This window comes from Euprymna scolopes, chromosome 26 (genome assembly GCF_053919585.1).
Source record: "Euprymna scolopes isolate OS-2025 chromosome 26, ASM5391958v1, whole genome shotgun sequence".
In the NCBI taxonomy this organism is placed as follows: Eukaryota; Metazoa; Mollusca; class Cephalopoda; order Sepiida; family Sepiolidae; genus Euprymna; species Euprymna scolopes.
The window spans coordinates 70,184,214-70,203,108 of NC_136507.1; the positions used below are offsets into that span (position 1 = coordinate 70,184,214).

The following is an 18,895-nucleotide window of genomic DNA, read 5'->3' on the forward strand; positions in this document are numbered from 1 at the left end:
CCTGAACAAAAAGTAAAGTGTTCACTGCAGCTGGACATCCTCATATATAGAAAACCACCAGAAACTACATCCATTAGACCAGAGCATACGTGCAAGTTTCTCTGAAAACTGACCTCTTTTAATGCTTGATCACAGGAATATGAGTCTTGAATCAGCCCGAAAATACATGAGGCTGGATGCAAATTGTATTTTGTCCACTAATGAGACCACAACAACTCCTTGGATCTATTTTGGAGATGAACACTATTGACTAGTGTTCGGCCGATTAATCAGAATCTGAAATCATAAAAATTAGATCTTTTTTTATGTATCAAGATCAGAGAAGTTTCTATCTATTTTCCGATGCTCCAAACGATTCTTTTGGGGTTTTTTTTATGTTTTGTGTTTTATTTTTTAATTTGTTTTACTTTTTTTGTGTTTTCATTTAAAACTTAATTTTCTAGTGTTGATACTAATTATAAAATGATAAAGATTTATTGATTTTAAATTAAAATCTACAGATCACCCATCACACACACACACACAAAGTGAATTTCTACGTTTGCAAAAGCATATGCACATATGACATGGGTTTTTGTGGTAATCGAAAATTTGAAAAAAAAAAAAGAAAAACAGCAACTCTATAGCTAAATATTTACAGATTTTAAAAGAATCGAAATTGTAATCAGTAATTGTATCAGAATCAAGAAAAATATTGGTATCATACCACGACTACTACCAACATCAACAAGATGGAGTTATTTTATGAAGAGATATAACATTACACATGTTTACACAAGTAGACACAACACTGTAACAGAGTATGTCACAAGGAACATAGGACAAGTAATAACTCGACCCCTTTCTTTTATAACAACATTTATTTCCAGGTACTTTCCTGAATAAATCATGATCATGCTCCTTCTCTCTGATCTCTCGAACATGCTCTTTCTCCTTTTTATAGTCTTTTTTTCTTTTTCTGACCATAATGTCATTTCGCACACGGATCAGTATTTGGATATGCACGTCTGTGCTCTGTTACACAGATATCATTGCGGACAGATTTGTTTGAACAGGCAAAAGTGGATTCAGATTTTGAGTTCTTGTCTCATTGACATATCACCATCTCTTTTGAGGACTTTCATATTTGTGCATAACAATATTCCATCCAAAGCCTCCTTCAGCTCTTATGACATAAAAGAGAAAAGGCTGATAGTGTAGGTCATCAGTCTCAGCCCTACCGAAATATTTGGTCCATTATTAAGCAAGATGTTTCTGTTGATGGACGCCAATCTACATCAAAAGATATGAGTGATCATCTAAGCTGTAGCAGAGGGACCACAACCTGCTAATACAAAGAAATTGAAGCACTGGATGACTAATAAGAATTTTGAAGTTATTTAACAAAACGGTGCTCATGTTCTGATGGAGCAACTTGGGTTTAAAAAAAAAAAATTTGAGGACAGAAGTTTTACTGATGAAGAAGTATTTTTTTTTGCTGCACGTGTTTGACGTAAAAGCAAAATATACATTCTTCTATATAAAAACTGGAAATGTACTTATAAATATCCCAAGAGAAAAACACACTATGCGAATCAATTACCAATGATGATTGAAATTGGATAAAAATGTGAAGTTTTTTTAGATTTAACTGGACATACAAACATACATACATGCATACAAACAGCTGTCCTTAATATAACAATTAAAAATATATATGCTAATCAAACAGTAATTATTTCACAATGGAAATGAATAACAATAGATAAATTCAGAGAATTCTCATGCTTTTCAGTGGCCCTGAAGACAACGCCAGTTTTGCATGCTAGTCAATCTGAAAAGGACAATTTGGTTATAGTCAGCTAACGTACTTCCTAACTTCCAGTGTAGCAGTACCAGAAGCGGTGACAAGGCAAATCAGTTCCACCACTTTTTTCTCTCACGCCCATATCTCCCCTGTGCAATTTTTTTATTTTTATCATATTTTTCCAATCATTCTTTTTTTTTTTTTTTTTTTACTTAATAATCATTGAAAAGTTTTTTCGGCCTTATTTTAATTAAGAATTATTGAAATTAGTTGTTTTGTTTTTTTTAAGAATTATTGAAAACACTTTTTGCGCTCTTTTTTAAAAAGAATTATTGAAAACACTTTTTGCACTCTTTTTTAAAAAAGAATTATTGAAAACACTTTAAAATATTTTTTTAACTATTTGGGGAAAATTATTTATTGGATATGTTTGAAATTTTATTATTTTGATTTCGATAATTATATTTTTATACTTCCATAAACATATTATAGAAATTGAAATTCAGAAAACTTTTATTTTTAAAATTCAAAACAATTTATTTTATAATTTCATAAACATTTTTTCTTATAAAATTTCAAATAAAATAATTTTTCTTTTATTTTGTTATTAAAAGTCAAATAAAGACTAATTGTTATTCTTATTTTATGTATAATTTTGTTAATTTTTATTGTATAATTTTCGATAATTTCCTTCCATTTTAAAAAATATTTTATTCCAATAAATCACTTCACAATAGAAATACTGAAGAACAATAAAAGTGAAGGAACTGATTTGCCTTGTCACCGTTTCCAGTAGCACTACCCCAGAAATTAGGAAGTGCATTAACTGACTATAACCGAAAATGTTCAGGCTGGTAGTTCCTCTTGCACATTCTACCCGGAAGAGGACAGTCCGGAAAATGAAGGTTTCCTCTACAGAAACACACGTCGCCAACTCATTATGTCAATTTATATTATGATGATTTTCGATTGAATATGTACTCAAGTTATGCTTAATAGATATCCTTATGCTTCATTATTTCCAAAAAATATTTACATGGATTATTTTTAGTAAAAATCTATTTGTGTGATTTACCCCCAGTACATAACATAAAATATATTACACAGAATTTTAAAATGTCACAATGGTGTCATCAAATTATTTAAAGAATCTGAGACATTCTTTTGGTGCTTGTCCATTATTGGTTGACAGAACCTGGCCCAATTAATCACCAAAGAATAACAGTCCTTAATTTTTGAGATGAGGATTGGTTATTCGTATTATTTGAATTCGTCGGACTACCGTTCTCATCTAAGTGTCATTCTTACATTTCGATCGATGTAACCTCCGAACTTCTCCAGGTGTATCTTATCAAACTCAGCAATCTTTTTGTTGAACTCATGAATCTGCACGGAATTTCATATGGACCCTTTTATTTAATTCACAGGGGTAGCAGGCTCTCATTTCGTCAGTCATGACTGGATAGAAGATACGGCATAATCATGTTGATACACCAGTTCTCATCAGATCACCGAAGTTAAGCAACGTTGAGCCTGCTCATTGCTAAAATGGGTGACCAATTTGGCAATTCCAGGTGCTGTATGTAAGAGGACATCGATACCTCCCTACAAGAATTGCAAAAACTTAATATCATCATCTCCTTTGACAGGGATATACATGTGACTGGGGACTGTTTGTGAATTTCATACTCCCATGAAACTTCCTCCTTCAGAGGAAGCCGGTTAAACCCGAATAAAATTAGTGCCAACACACACACACACACACACACACACACTGGGTAGAACTACTTAATGCGTAGACATCAAAAATGATACGGGCTTATTAAGTAATTCACAATTGTAGTTTCAATCGCCCACACCGAAGATTGAACCTTCTGAAGAATTTCGCTTTTACAATTGAATTTTTACACATACTCTAACCACTGCACTATGGGTTTTGTAGTCCAAAGAATCCAAACAATATGAATAACTGAAAAATAAATAGTTTTTTTTTTTTATATACTATTAATCAAGGTCAGTGCCAAACAAGAATATACCAACATTGTAAGTGTTTGTTGTACTGATTTTAGTTTTAGCTGGACATATGCACATATATACACACACACACACACACAGACAGACAACGATCCTTAATATAACAATTAATAAAATATATGCTAACTAAACACTCCATGTTTAGATAAGTTTCTTGGTCTGACCTTCACTCCTGATCTGGAACGGAGCACATACATCAAATTCGTTGCCAACGTTGTGGCAAACCTGATTGGATCTTTCTATCGCTCCATATCTATATCTCACTGATGCAATTTTCTACCTGTATAAGAGCCAAGTACAATAGAACCCCGGGATATCACATTAAAAATTAGTAACAAAATACAGTACAGTATATCATACACATGTATATAACCAAATAACATTATAAATAATAACGTAAGGCGGAGCAAATACCATAACCAGAGGCTGGAAAAACATTGTATTCCACATTGTAACCTGAAAAAAACGTATTCTAGGGCCATTGTATCCCAGGGTTCTACCGTATATCCTAGGATGGAGTAGTATTACCACATCTGGCAGGAGCTGCTCGGAGCACCCTATCCTGCCTTGAGAGAGTTAAAAAATAGTCTTCGTAATCTAGTGGGCAATGCCCTTTCTCTTCTTTGCAACCTCTTTGCCACAAAAGAGACATTGCAAACCTGTTTTTGCTCTATCACTATTTTCATGGCAAGTGTTCGAATGAGCTTCAATCTACGGCCCTCCTCACCAATCTTTCACAAAAAGCACTCATCTAGCCAAGATTGCTATCAATAAATTCTCCCACCCTCTACCGTTGCCGAAACCTAAATGTAGATTCCATAAACAAAGCTTCTCTTTTAGAACTTCACTCCTGAGGAACTCTGTTCCACTGGTCTGCTTTCCAGTTGACTACAATATCATGATCTTCAAGTTCAACATAAGCAAGTTTTTATTGAATCGTCATCATAAATAATCTAATCATACCAAATTTCCACAACAAACGATTACTATGCTACTGTTCCAATGACTACAATACACACATTAACCCTTATCCTCGAGTGGCATCTGGGCCTTGATGTGTGGTAAACCCTTTGTAAAAAAGAAACACAAATTTTTTTTTATCTAAAAGAATAAATATATATACCAACATTGTGGGTGTTTGTTTTGCAGTTTTTTAGTTTTAGCTCAACATATGCATATATACACACACATAGACAACTGTCCTTAATATAACAATTAAAATAATATACGCTAAACTGTAATTTTTTTCATCTAAAAGAATAAATATCAGTTGGGCTCATTTCATAACAGTAAAACTTTTTTTCTTTTGGATAAAATTTAAAAGACAGATATGTATCGAAATACTAAAAGGTTAAAAATTTTGTTTTGTGTTATGAATTAAATGTTGATTATTTTTAATTGTTTTTTTTAATCAGCAAATAAAATTTTTTAATCAGCTAATAAAATTTAATATAATAAAAAGTGAAGACGTTTGTTTCTTTCAAGTTTCAACTCCTCGTTCAAAAAAAATGCATTCAGACTCCATTGTCACTCTCGTGAGAAGTGAACAACATCTACAGTCCAACCTAAAATGAGTTATTTTTTAATTTTTGATTTCTATTAAATTTTCATTATAATCAAAATGATGCATTTTAAGTAAAAAACACTAGTATGTACTCATGTGCCATATCAAAATTTGTAAAAACTCGCAAAATTACGAAAAATGATTGAATAAACGATCTACTACAACTATTTTTTTTTACAAAAAAAAAACATTAGCGATCCACCATTTTCTAATTTGAAATCACAAAAGTTAAAACAAGGGAGATAAGTCAGTTTGTCGTCCAGAGTAGATTAAATCATTAAAATTGCATTATTTGATAAATTTTATTTTTCTTGTAGTTAATTTTCTACTCAATCAGTTTTCATAATTTTGTGAAATTTTACGAATTTCGACAGGACATGTAATTACATAATAGCATTTTTATTTAAAGTGCCTTTTTTAGATATTCACTAATAATGCACAAGCACCAATTTTTTTTTATTGAAAATAAAATCATATAAAACCAAGAAATTCTAAATTTCACTGCCAAATTATTTAGCACAATTCTAAGTATAATTGCAAGTATTCACCGGATGGGAAGTTGCCACATTTTTTTTATTTGTTAAATTGGTTGTCATGATTTTCAAGTTCTTCAGAAAATGTATTAAATTCCAAGATCCAGTTTTAATAAACCGCTGCCAACAACAAGCTGACTTCAGTCACTGGTACATAGAGTTTAAGATGAATAAAAATAAGAATGCTTAACCTGCCCATACAAAATCATTAAAGATTAAAACAGAAGTGCAGGCCTTACAAAAGTTTATTCATGAAAATAAGAATGTTTTGTTTTAGTTATGGATAGCACTTATAATATAAATATTTAGATTCAATGAAAGAAAACCATTATTTTTTTGTCTCACACTCTGTAGAAAAAAAGGAGAGTATTAGCCAATGAAAATGCTAGAAATATGATTTACTAGCAGTAAATCTCAAAAAAATGGATACAATATAAATATGATGATATATATTTTTCTTGATTCCCATACAATTATCGATTCCATACTCAATTCCCAATTTCGATACAATTACTGATTCCGATCCTTTGTAAATCTCTAAATATTTAACTACAGAGTTGTTATTTTTTTCCGATTACCATAAAAACACATGTTAAATGTGCTGATATTTTCTCAAACATAAAAACAAGCTATGGATTTTTAATTATACTGGTTGTTTAAAATCAATAAATATTTACTTTTTAATATTGCTACCAACATAGAGAGATTTTATTTTAAATAAAATCAAATAAAAAAGACAATTAAAAGAATCATTTTTGGCATCAGAAAATAGGCACACATTTTTCTGATTCTGATACCCCCAAAAGTTCTGATTTTTCCGATTCTGATTAATCATCCCAATAAATAGAAGTTAGCATATAACATAACATAATATTTCTCAAACGGCTACGGCTGTAGACAGAGTTGGTCCACTTGTAGGTTATTACACTATTATAACTGTAGAATCCCGTTTAATTTCTTTCTTTCTTAAATTATAAAATATGTTATAATAAATAAGACAGTAGTATATATATATATATATATATATATATATATATATATATATATATATATATATATATAATTTAAAGGGGATTAGAACAGCAGTTTAAAGAGCAGAGTGTATTTTAATGTAATGGTAAAATCACTAATGTAATTAAAATACAAGAAAAGAACAGTGCTCGTTGTAATGCAGATATATAATAAGCTCAATACGCATATATATCCTAGAGCTATTTTAATATTTAGTAAGATGATTGATGATTTATAATTAAAATTAAAAATCGGTTTCATAAGGAGGAACAAAACAAAATCAATAAATTGTACGATCGTTTCGGAAACAAATAGATATAGACAATAATTTTAACATATAGTTTTTTGAAACAAAGTCTCCTCATCAGCAAAGATATTGGGTGTTTTTTTGTTTGTTTTTTTTTCAAAACGATCGTACAATTTATTGATTTTGTTTTGTTCCTCCTTATTAAACTGATTTTTAATTTTAATTATAAATTATCAATCATCTTACTAAATATTATATATATATATATATATATATATATATATATATATATATATATATATTGTAGTCTTACTTGTGTGAGGTGGTCAGGTGGATTATTTGTATCGTTATATTTCATCAGATATGTGTTTGACTTTCAGATGCGCATACTGGGTATTTTGAAGAGGAAGAAAAACACTCTTCTTAGCATCACTTATTTAAATTCATATTTGATATTCTATGCTTATACCCATATTGTCACTGATGCTTTAACATTATAAGACTGGGCTAGTCTTCAGGAGAGATTGAGAAAATATAAGTTATTTGTGCCATCCATACCTAAAAACAAATCTGATTTTCATAACTAAATCCTTGTTGTGGATAAATATATTGGAACTTATGAATGGAATTGTTTCTTTTGTTTATACAATGTTTCTGGGAAGTCGAGAATTCAACAGCAAAGAGCGATACCAAATCAGTCGTCGACTTCTTTGATTATTTCGAGTATTCCTTCTTCGTTTGTTATTGATCTTTCAACTTTCTCTCCTTTAGCAGCCAAAATCTCTTCAACATTTCTGAAAGAAATACAAACAAAATGAAAATAATTTTTGATTGGTTATTTGTATTATTTGGATTCTTTGGATTATTGTTCTCATCTTCAGTATTATTTTCACAACATTTCAGCCAATGTAACCTCCGATCTTCTTCAGGTGTATCTTGTCAAACGCAGGAATTTGGATATGGCGCAGTGGTTAAAAAAAAAATCAATGGTAAAAGTTCCAATCTATGGTCCCCCACTCGCCAAACCTTCACGAGAAACACTAGTCTAGTCGAAAATACTATCAAAAGTTTGCCTCACTCTTTATCTGTGCCTAGACTTAAACGTGGATTCCATGAACAGAGCTTCTTTCTAAGAACTGCACACCTCTCTCCCATTTGCCTGCTTCGCAGCTGACTACAATATGGTCGTCTTCAAGTCTAATGTAAACAAGTTCTTCATGAGCCGTTCCCTTTAAATAATTCAATTTACATTTCTAACGATTACTATGATATTGTCCCTTTGACTACTGTACACTCTTTAACTCTTATTCTCGAGTGACGTCTGGGTTTTAATAAGTGGAAATTCCATTGTAAAAAAAAAAAAGATATTCTCCTGAAGGTTGAAGGTTCATTTCCCAGCATTGGCAACCAAAAAATACAACTGTAAATCACTTAGGAACTTGATCCGGTTATGGCTGATGGAATGAGAGCATGCTACCCCCCATGAAATAAATAAAATATTCCATTTATAATAATGTCCAAATTCCTGAGTTCAACAGAAATATTCTAGAGTTCAATAAGATAAACCGAAAGAAAGGTCGGAGGTTACATTGACAGAAACGTTGTAAAAATGACACATAAGATGAAAATGGTAGTCCGAAAAATCCAAATAATACAAAAATAAAGTTATTTTCTGTTAAAAAAGTACAATGCTAAATGTATCTTGAATGAATGAATGAAAGCATGTAATGTGTGGACATGATAGATGATATGGGCTGACAGAATAGGATTAAACAGTATTCATTGATACAATTATATATTTTTATACAAGCATTCAGGATCTTTCACACAACAGCAATATACTACAATAATGAATGAATGAATGAATGAATGCAAGATATTGGGTGAGTAGCCCCACTAGTATATAAAATGGTTAGTTTAGAATAACAAGGATTGAAATATCAGCCAGTGTCAACTTAATGAACCTGAAGTGAGGATTGCTAGACTGTGAGAATATAATAAAAACAGATATGGCATCACATGGTTGGAAGAGAGAAGGAGAACATTCCGTTTGTGCACACACAAAACATGGAAGTGTAAAATGATATGGGCTTATAAGATATAATTAATTAGCGATTTTACTCTGTGAATGTTGTATGTAATTATGTTACATATTGGATAAATAAATGCACTAGTATATAAAATAGTTGAAAATAGCAGAAAATGAAAGTTTATTGGATTATGCCAGACAACATTAGATTGCCCTGCTGATAGTTGATTTAGAAAATAGACTATTATTATTATTATTATTATTATTATTATTATTATTATTAAAATAGTAAAATGTTAGATAATAAACATTATTATTGTTTTGTAATTATTATGCAGAAAAAGGTATGCAGAGAGAATGTTATTGAAACAAAGGAATGTTTAGTAAAATATTTAACTTAAAACAAAGAGATCCTGGAATTTGGCCTTGACAGGAATGTAGGTTTCCAAACAGCAGATTCAGCATGGAATTGTGAAACATGACTAAATCAAATATCAAAAACCTGTTTGGAAGTCATGTGTTAGGTCATGGAAGTAAATGACATAGTAGGATCTGTTATTTTATATATAGACAAATTAGTTACAGAGACAGAGAGAGTCCGCGACAGAAGTTCAAAGGGGAGAAGTCAAGGAGAGACAGTGGAATGGTAGAGTCCCTAATGATAGGCCTTTGGGCCTGGCACAAGGGGAGTAGACTAGACCAGCATGCGATCTTCCAACAAGGAAACATGGTGAAATAAACATCTGAAATATAACCGGAGACTCCTGTTTGTTTCTTTGGAAGAAATGTTCATTTCAGCTTTTGGCAGCTTCATCAACCAAGACCTCAGATGAACAAAGTATGATTTCTTTGTTGGCAAAATGCATAACTCCCCAGAAGATGTTCCGTCCCTTTGTTGTTAAGGAAATGTTTGTTGGTAAATGTTATGTCCTATTGAACTGTATATATGTGCATTTGTTGCAATATTTTGGATGAATAATGGGATATGATCCCACACAGTCGGGCGATTCTATTTATAAACGATGCTGCTAGGAACTGACGAATCGAATTAATTCACGTTCTGTTACCAACCAAACAGAAACCAGAATTGCTCCATAAATATTAAACCTTTTCTGTAGCAATTTCACATGTTTTTTCCGTCTCGACACGGTAAGAATATTTTGCTCTGTGGAACTGTCTACTGCAAACCCTCAGAACTTGTGTGTAACAACGAACCATCGGAAACTGTTCTGTCTACTGCAAACCAGTCACCTCTCAAGACTTGTTTAGAACAACGAACCATCAGAAACTGTTCTGAAACTAAACATGGCTTACACTTCTAGTGTAAGCATTTATTATATACAGCATATTATATACAGCGCCTTACATAACCCCACAACGTAACATATTTGTTCTGGCGTTGTAATGTCACACAGAATACCTCCAACAATGCAACAAATTCAGTTGGGGTCAATTTCATGAACCCAACGTGAGGAATGCTAGACTGTGAGAATTAAATGAGGAGCATATGATGTCACATGACTTGAAGAGAGAGAGTAAGATAAAGATGAAAGCACATAATGTGTGGTTGTGAAAAATGGCATGTGAAATTTCTTCAAAATCGACCCAGCCATTTTAGAGTCCATAGGGAATGAACTCACACAAAGTTCCTTTTGTATAATAGTAGAGATATACAAGCGTTCAGCATTTTTCACACAGCAGCAATATACTATAATAATTAAATTTAACTTTCAAAATTCTATTTAAAAAAATAATTTGTACAAAATACAAAACAAACAGTATAGTTTGAAAAAAAAAAGGCAAAACAAAAATGAAAGTTAAAAGGCTGTCCGCCAATACAAGGTAGGTGCAATTAGTTTTATCATAAAATACCACTATTACTACCAACAATAATAGATTTCCTTTTTCAGTCAACTGGAAAGAAAGAAATAAGTTATGTGTAAAGCGATGTTTGTTTCATGCTAGCCAAACATCTCATTGTTCAGAGAACAAGTTGAGCATGCAAGGTTCCTCTCTACGAGCAAAAAAAAATTACTTTCACCATGACTAATGTTTGTGCAAAATTAAAAAAAAATAAATCCAAGACATGGTTATTGAGAAAAGTGCAAACAAGTAAATCCACTAGTATATAAAATGGTTAGTGGGAGAATGAAAGGAAAAGACCAGTTGAAGTCAACTTGCAGAATTAGAGGTTATGATTACTAGACTATGGAAATTATTAGAAATGAATGCGACATCACATGACTGAAAAAGAGAGTGAGAGAGAGGAGGGTTTGTTTGTTGGATTACATGAAACAATATTTTTACATAAGTTGAAATTGGAAGTTTACAGAGATAAGAAAACACAAAATTATCTCCCTTCATAATGACCCTGCTAATTAAGTCCCTGATAGTAGCCCCCCTGCTTCAAAGTGGCACTGTGCCTTGTTTGGGGTGAAAATTGAATTTAAAAAAAAATGTTTGTTTGTATTTTTAGGGTCCTTGTAAAACAAAGGGGATTCATTAGCTGAGATATCAAATAAATCTGAATAGATAATTTAAGGGCCGTGAATTATCCACGGGTTTTAAAATCATAATCAAAACTTCCCCACTCAATTATACAAATTACATTTGATTAAAAAGTTATTGATATGAGTCAATATTCATTTGTTTTCATTGAGAAAGAAAATTCAATGAGAAAAGTTAGGAATAAATAAAATTGAATTAGTTTATATATTTGGTTTTGATGAGCAGACGACAATGTGAAAGGCAGCATGTGCATGTATGTACCTTAGTGTTTTTTTTCATTTTCTTCCTTTGAAGATTGTACCATTGAGTATTGGACAGCCAAACTAGCTGCCAACATTGCCCTGCTTTTTATTGAAACCAGCCGGGAGCTCTTTTTAGTATGTTCCTTGTTCCCTTAAGTGCAATTGTCTCGATCTCTTTTGCACTTGGTTCACCAGGAATATTAGTTAAGGTAGGACTTCAGGTTTTTCTTTATAAGCCCTGTTGTACCTATAATAACTGGTATGATTAATATCTCCCTAAGATTCCAGTTTCTTTTTATATCATACATGATACCCTTTTGGTCTATTTCTCCCTTTCAGCTCTGTTCAGACCTCCATCGTTAGGGACACTCACTTCAACCAAGGTTGCCACTCTCTATGACTTATTCCATATAATTATGTCAGGTTTGACAGCAGCATTTTCAAGGTAGGTAGCTGTAGAGATTACATGGTCATAATATATGGTATATAAGTCATTCCTAACTGTTCTTTCAGGTTGATGTTCTCAGGACTTGCTGCTACATTGGATGTTTAATTTTTTACAGATGGTCCAGTGGAGGTACTTACATACACCCATCATGTCTTGCTGTGTAGTAACCGTCCCCCAAAAGAACCTTGCAACTTGATACCAGATGACTCACACTATCCAATTCTCAGAGTGCATATGCTTATGACTGTGTGTGCATATGTGTGAGTTAAGAAACACTGATCTTAAGCTCTCTCATTGATTTTGACTCAACTGTTTGTTGAAAATTAGCAGGGCAAGGGGAGGGGGGTCCGCCCGACCTTACTCAATCGTTAGATACGTTTTAATATATTTTAATTCATGCAGAATCCCGGAGAAGCAAGTTCCATTGAAATTTTGGTAGAATGCAGAAAGATGTGCAACGTCTTTTCTGTGAGGAAAGGGCTGCATCATCTCACGCTAGATTGTGAAGTTCATTTTGTACTTTGTCAAGACAAGAAAAAGTGCTCCGAGCAGCACCACTGCAGAAACGGCAGCAGTACTCTATCAGGAACTGAATCTGATTCTCATACAGGTAGAGGATTATACTAAGAGCCGGGTACTTTCTGGAGCAATAGAATGATCCAACCATGTTTCCAGTGGCATTATCAAGTCCAGGGTGAAAGTCAGTGAATCTGAGCATTAGTAGTGAAAGAAGAGAAATTTGATTTTTTTTTAAATTCTTATTCAACTCAAACAAGGCATCGTGCCACTTGAACATAAGGACCTACTATTTGGTATCATATCTACAGTGACACTATGTAGGGAGTTGAGCAGCGAAATGGCTATTTACATTACACTTGAACTTCTGCATGTCAGTACAGTCAGGGAAGCAGGAAACTGAGAGGAAATTCCCAAGTCTGGCAGCTTGAGGGCTGCTTTCTGGAAGTTAGTGATCTCTACAGTAAAGGGGTGGGATTTTGTTGCTTGTCAAGTTAGTCTGGAGTATTTACGTCGAAGGGGGGGGGCACAAATGTTACGAGCTTGCCAGAGCACATTAAAACGAGCACATTGCAACAACGAAACAGGGATTGAAGTTTGGTTGATAGTGCAGGTCCTATTAAATTGGAGACTCTTTCTGAGACCTTGTCTGAAAGAAAGAGATTAGTAGTACACGCACCAGCCAGGATGTGGCAACAATACTCCATGCATGGGCGAATTGTGGTTTTATGGTTGTTTAAGGTAACAAACATTTTTTCCCATTGCATCACTTGTTCCAGATTGAAGGAGAGATTATCTGCAAGGTTTTGATCATCAGTATTCTTTGAAGTGCTGCCATAGCAGTTGTGTCATCTGGTTTTAGAATATAATTTGGAAGATCACTGATGAAGATTAAGAAGAGAGCTGATCCTTGAAGCACACCTGCATTTATTTCATGAGGGATTGCAGGTAGAACAAGTGAAGCATGCATGGCCCTTTGAAATAAAAAAAATGACTAAGTTCAGCATTTGCCATCCCCCTCCCCATTTAGCTCCAAAAGTCTCCAGGGGACATCAAATCCTGGTGAAAATGAACAAACGGTGCAGTTTTTCCCGGAAAATCCGTTCTGTTACTTTTTGACTCATATCATGTTTAATGTTTGTGCAAAATTTCAAAAAATTCCAAGGCATAGTTATTGAGAAAAGTGCAGACAGATGAACGGATGAACAGACAAGGGTGAATTTACAGGTCTATCCTTTTGTCGGGAAACCAAAAAGATGCTATGAAAAAGGAAGATTTATAGCAGTAATCTATATAAATAAATATAAATAAAACAGTAGATGTATGTGTGTCTGCGTGTAAATATTTAACCGATAAACTCTTAAACTACTGGTCACATGACACTGAAATTAACAGGAAATAGTAATCATGCACCAAGGATGGTTTATAACAAGTAAAATCTTGGTTTGGGTGGATGGATAACACATACAGAAAAATGTCAGCAAACTTAAATGCAAAATGTTCATTTCAACTTGCCAACATATTTCTATTACTTTTGCACATGGACAAATCCATTCATAGTTTGTAGTGAGTTAATATTAAATCTTTATCTATCTGTTGATAGCTCAAATGGTAGGGAAGCGGCTAGAGTGCTAAATGTTTGGGTTTCAATTCTAACTGATGCCAATCAAGTCATTGTATTAAAAAAAAAAATCTTTGAAAATCGGTACTATATATTAGGTGCAATATCATATTCAATAGAGAATTAGCTCTGTAATAATAAATATGAAATCTGCATGAATTAAAATATTTTTAAGTGGATTTTATGACCTAGCAAGGTCAAGCGCCCCCTACTAATAAATAAAATAAAAATCCTTTCTTTTTTTTTTCTCGCAAATCAATGACCACACACTGACCAATCAGCATGCAGAGCGTATTGATTCCATCTGTCCGCTGAGAAAATAATTTAGCCCTTTTGAAAATCATGGTCAGTCAGAGAGAGAATTCAGCAAACATTGAAGAAGTCCAACGTAAACAAATTCCTGATGAACCGCCTCCTTAAGTGGGCACTTTATTAAATCTCCACACTAACGTATTGTACTTACAATAACCCTTATCCCTGAGTGGCTTCCGGGCCTTGATAAGTGGTGACCACCTTGTAAAAGAAAAAAAAAAAAAAAAAAAAAGAAAAAGAAAGATCTCTTTTCTGTCTCTTTCCTATCGTTGTCTGCTGGTCGCTCCACACTCCAGCAGAGAGGATCTTTCCCCCGAACAGGACAGACCAAAGAATCTTCAACTCTTCTTTTCCTCGCTCGGACACTGTCCAACTTTCTGCCGCTGAAATAAACCCTTTTCGTTGTTTCGTTAAAAGAGGTTGTGTTTTCATTCCGTGCTATGTTTTTAAATTCATAGAGATACATCTTGCATTTCTTAAGATACAGTATGCAGCAGTTCTGGTTTTGATCAGTGTTGAGTGGAAGAAAGAAGAGAAGAAAAGAAGAGACAGCTGATCTTATGTCATATTTTGGAATGAACTGGAAAATAAACAACGATCACAAGATCAAAACAGGTTCATGGCAAAGGTCATAAGTGTAATGATAGCTCAAAAGATCTAAAAGAGTAACCCCACTCCTACCCAAAAAAATATGCTCAGGATTTATTGATCATAACAAAATCAAGTGGAAAACTGATCCCTCATTCTAAATTCTAAAATATTGTTGTTTTTTTTGTTTTTTTGCTTGTTTGGGTTTTTTTTTTTTATTTCAGAGTGTTCACACGTAATTACCTTCAAAAATGATCATTATGCATAGAAGGTGTCGTACTGAAATGATAACGTTATCATTTAGAAACCTATTCTTAACATAGGGAGGGTGTTTTGTAACTATTCTGTACTTTCACTTAACAATTTAATAAACAAAAGATATCGTAATACTTGAAAATATTATTTAAAAAAAAAAAAATAATAATAATAATAACACGGTACCTTCTCTGCATAGATACCAAAAATTTTAAAAAAAAACTAAAAAAAACAAAAAACTCATGTTTTATTTTGGAGTAGGAGCCGAAAGGTGTTTATTTACAAATTTTCTTGGCCTTTTTTGGTCAAGATCAAAGTGTAGTATCTGTTCTTCAGATGCTGCACTTCCATTTCTTGTTCTCTTTCGGTGGAGGAGAAATCCTTCACGACTGAGACAATTTTTATTTTTGTACCTTTTCTCCACGTTAAAAAACGACCCTGGTGTCTAACTCTGTCCCGTGGGGAGGCATAGTAAATAGGTACAATATATACCTGTTTGTTTGTTCTGTTTTTTGTTTTTATTTGCTTGTTTTGTTGTTGTTATCTCGTTTTATTTTCATTGTTGTTTTTTTTATTTTGTTTTTGTTTTTTGTTTTTCTATATGTTTACAATCTAAAAACATGACAAGGAACGATTGTACTTTAACTTTAGATAGAACTTATTTGATTTAGAGGTCAAGGCAAAACGAAAAGAATGGGGTGGTGCTTGCTCATATCTAAAAACATGTTTACGCTCTGGAATAATTAATCTTACACACAATAAATATGTGTTATAAGGGAAACATTTAATTTTACAAACAGTAGTGATTTTCTTTGTGATTGTTATATATCCTTGGTCCCACGAAAACGTTTATGCTACAACACAATTGAATGTTTCAAGTAAATTCGTCTCCTTTATATTAATAAAATGATACGACCACTTCTCGTGTGTGTGTGTGTGTGTGTCTTATCGTAATGTGACTTACATATTATTTTAGCAAATTATCATTTAATTAAGAGATTGAAAGTTTTAGAAACTATTTGCATCCAATAATTGTATGGTGCTAGCTAGTGCAGAGAGTGACGCGCTATTTTTTAAATCGTATTTCCAAGTTTAAAGTTTTATGATATGTTTTTTTTATTATTATTTAATTGTAAGGTTAAAGTATAGAATAGGTACAAAACACCCTCCCCATGTTAAGAATGGATTTTTAAATAATAACGTTATTAGTTCAGCACTCAGCAGTCAGCACGGATCAATAACTGTACTAGTACCAATTTTATAAATGAAAATTACAGTAACATAAGCTTGGGAAAATTAGTTATAGTTTTATAAGAATTTGATAAAATTAAAAATTTACTAACAAAACGATATTATACTTAAAATTTAACTTTCAGAATAATCGTGCTATTTTTTTTTTTTTTTTTTTTAGACAGGATTTTCAAGTTACATTGAATTTTTATGCAGTTGGTTTTGTTTATTAAATTGTTAGGTGAAAATACAGAATAGTTTTTTAATTTAAGATAGGTTTCTAAATAATAACGTTACCATTTCGGCACGATTCGTATCCTGAATAAGTACCTAACTTTTTAAAAAATTGAAAGGTGCTAGTGCACTAGTGCAGTGGAGTGCCAGTGCAGTGGCGTGCAGTGCAGTAAGTGCACTACTGCAGTACTACTGCAGTAGTGCAGTGCACTTACTGATCTGCGCTATTTTTTTAAATCGTATTTCCAAGTTTAATTAAAGTTTTATTGTTTTTTTTTATTATTCAATTGTAAGGCTAAAGTACAGAATAGGTACAAAACACCCTCCACGTGTTAAGAATGGCTTTTTAAATAATAACGTTATTATTTCAGCACGGATCAATAAGTGCACTCACTAGTATCAATTGAAAATTTATACAATATATATATATATATATATATATATATATATATATATATATATATATATATATAAATCAATAAATAAATAAAACAGGATAATTAAATCAACCTCCTTACTGACTTGGCAACCGTTTTGGCTCTTCGATTATTATTTATGCATTTAAAAGTTAAAAAATAAATATACAAGAAAAGAAAGACACGTCTATGGGTACTTGTTCAGTTTAATCAAGACATTAAAAAATAGAAATATCGAGAAAAAAAAGGGTTATATTGTACGTATCCGTTTTGGACTGAAGATCTCCGAAAAAAAATTTCACTTAATATGATCGAGTATTTTTTTTTTTTTTTTTTTTTTTTTTTCAGCGGAAACAACACAAAGTAGCCATCTTTTAATTTTTTGAAAAATCCACGGGGAGATAACTCAATTTAAAGCGCCGACACGCCCTCCCCATATTAGCTATTCTTCTTAAAAATCGAACCTTTTGCTCGGTATCATAACAAATTGTTTTTTCGCTGTATAAAAAAAAAAAAAAAAAAAAACTACTTGATGAAATTAAGTGAAATTTTTTTTTCGGAGAATTTCATTCCATAACGGACATGTGTACAATATAAACTTTCTTTTTTTTTTAGATAATTGCATTTTTTTTATTTATTTATTTTTTTTATGTCTTGCTTGAACTGTACAAGTACCAGTCTGTGAGTATTTATTGCGATAAAAAAAAAAATGAAAATAGAAAACATTTCCGGGCAACGACAAGTCGGGAGAATAGTGTTTAAATTTTTATGAATGTTTTGTTGTTTATTTATTTATTTTATGAACTTGGAAACTTGAAAGAATGAGCAACTTACGTTTTACCAACATTTTTGAAATATCCAAGGTTATCGGCAATCAGGTGGAGATTTTTGCAGCCTGGACATCGGACGAGAACCACTCCTTTCTCATAGGAAACCTTGGAGAATGTTTTGGATGAGCGAGTTCCGCAAACACGACATGTGTACTGGATGCACATTTTGGGCTGGAAATAACCCAGGTGTGACTTATCCGAGTTTGTGGACGACGTGAAAAAGGTCCTTTGACCCTGGTGTAACCTAGTTGAAAGGTCATTACTTTGTAGATGAAGGGATAATCGAACCGGAAAGTCTATAAAAGCCGATGAGACTAATAAGGGGCGAAAACATGTTTGTAGTCGATACAATGACCTCAAATTTGACATGTGGACGGCCATGCTTGATGAAAAAGCGGTGTTTCCGAAATATTTGTTACCCTTCGAATAAACACCCGTTAAGATAAAATTTTACTCTTAGCCCCAACAGTCCAACACTGCCAATGAGATTT

The 18,895-nt window shown here is 32.5% G+C and overlaps 1 protein-coding gene and 1 pseudogene across 1 annotated transcript; one reads left to right on the forward strand and one right to left on the reverse strand.

Moving 5' to 3' along the window:
• Window positions 1–7,726: 7,726 nt before the first annotated feature.
• On the reverse strand, window positions 7,727–18,895 carry LOC145248151 (DNL-type zinc finger protein-like). The gene is made up of 2 exons (XM_080109972.1): window positions 18,409–18,895; window positions 7,727–7,969 (listed from the first exon to the last, which is right to left on the reverse strand). Exons 1-2 carry the CDS (start codon window positions 18,783–18,785, stop codon window positions 7,870–7,872), a joined length of 477 nt encoding a protein of 158 aa, XP_079966098.1. The 5' UTR covers window positions 18,786–18,895; the 3' UTR covers window positions 7,727–7,869.
• LOC145248524 (U2 spliceosomal RNA) lies at window positions 15,978–16,205 on the forward strand (annotated as a pseudogene).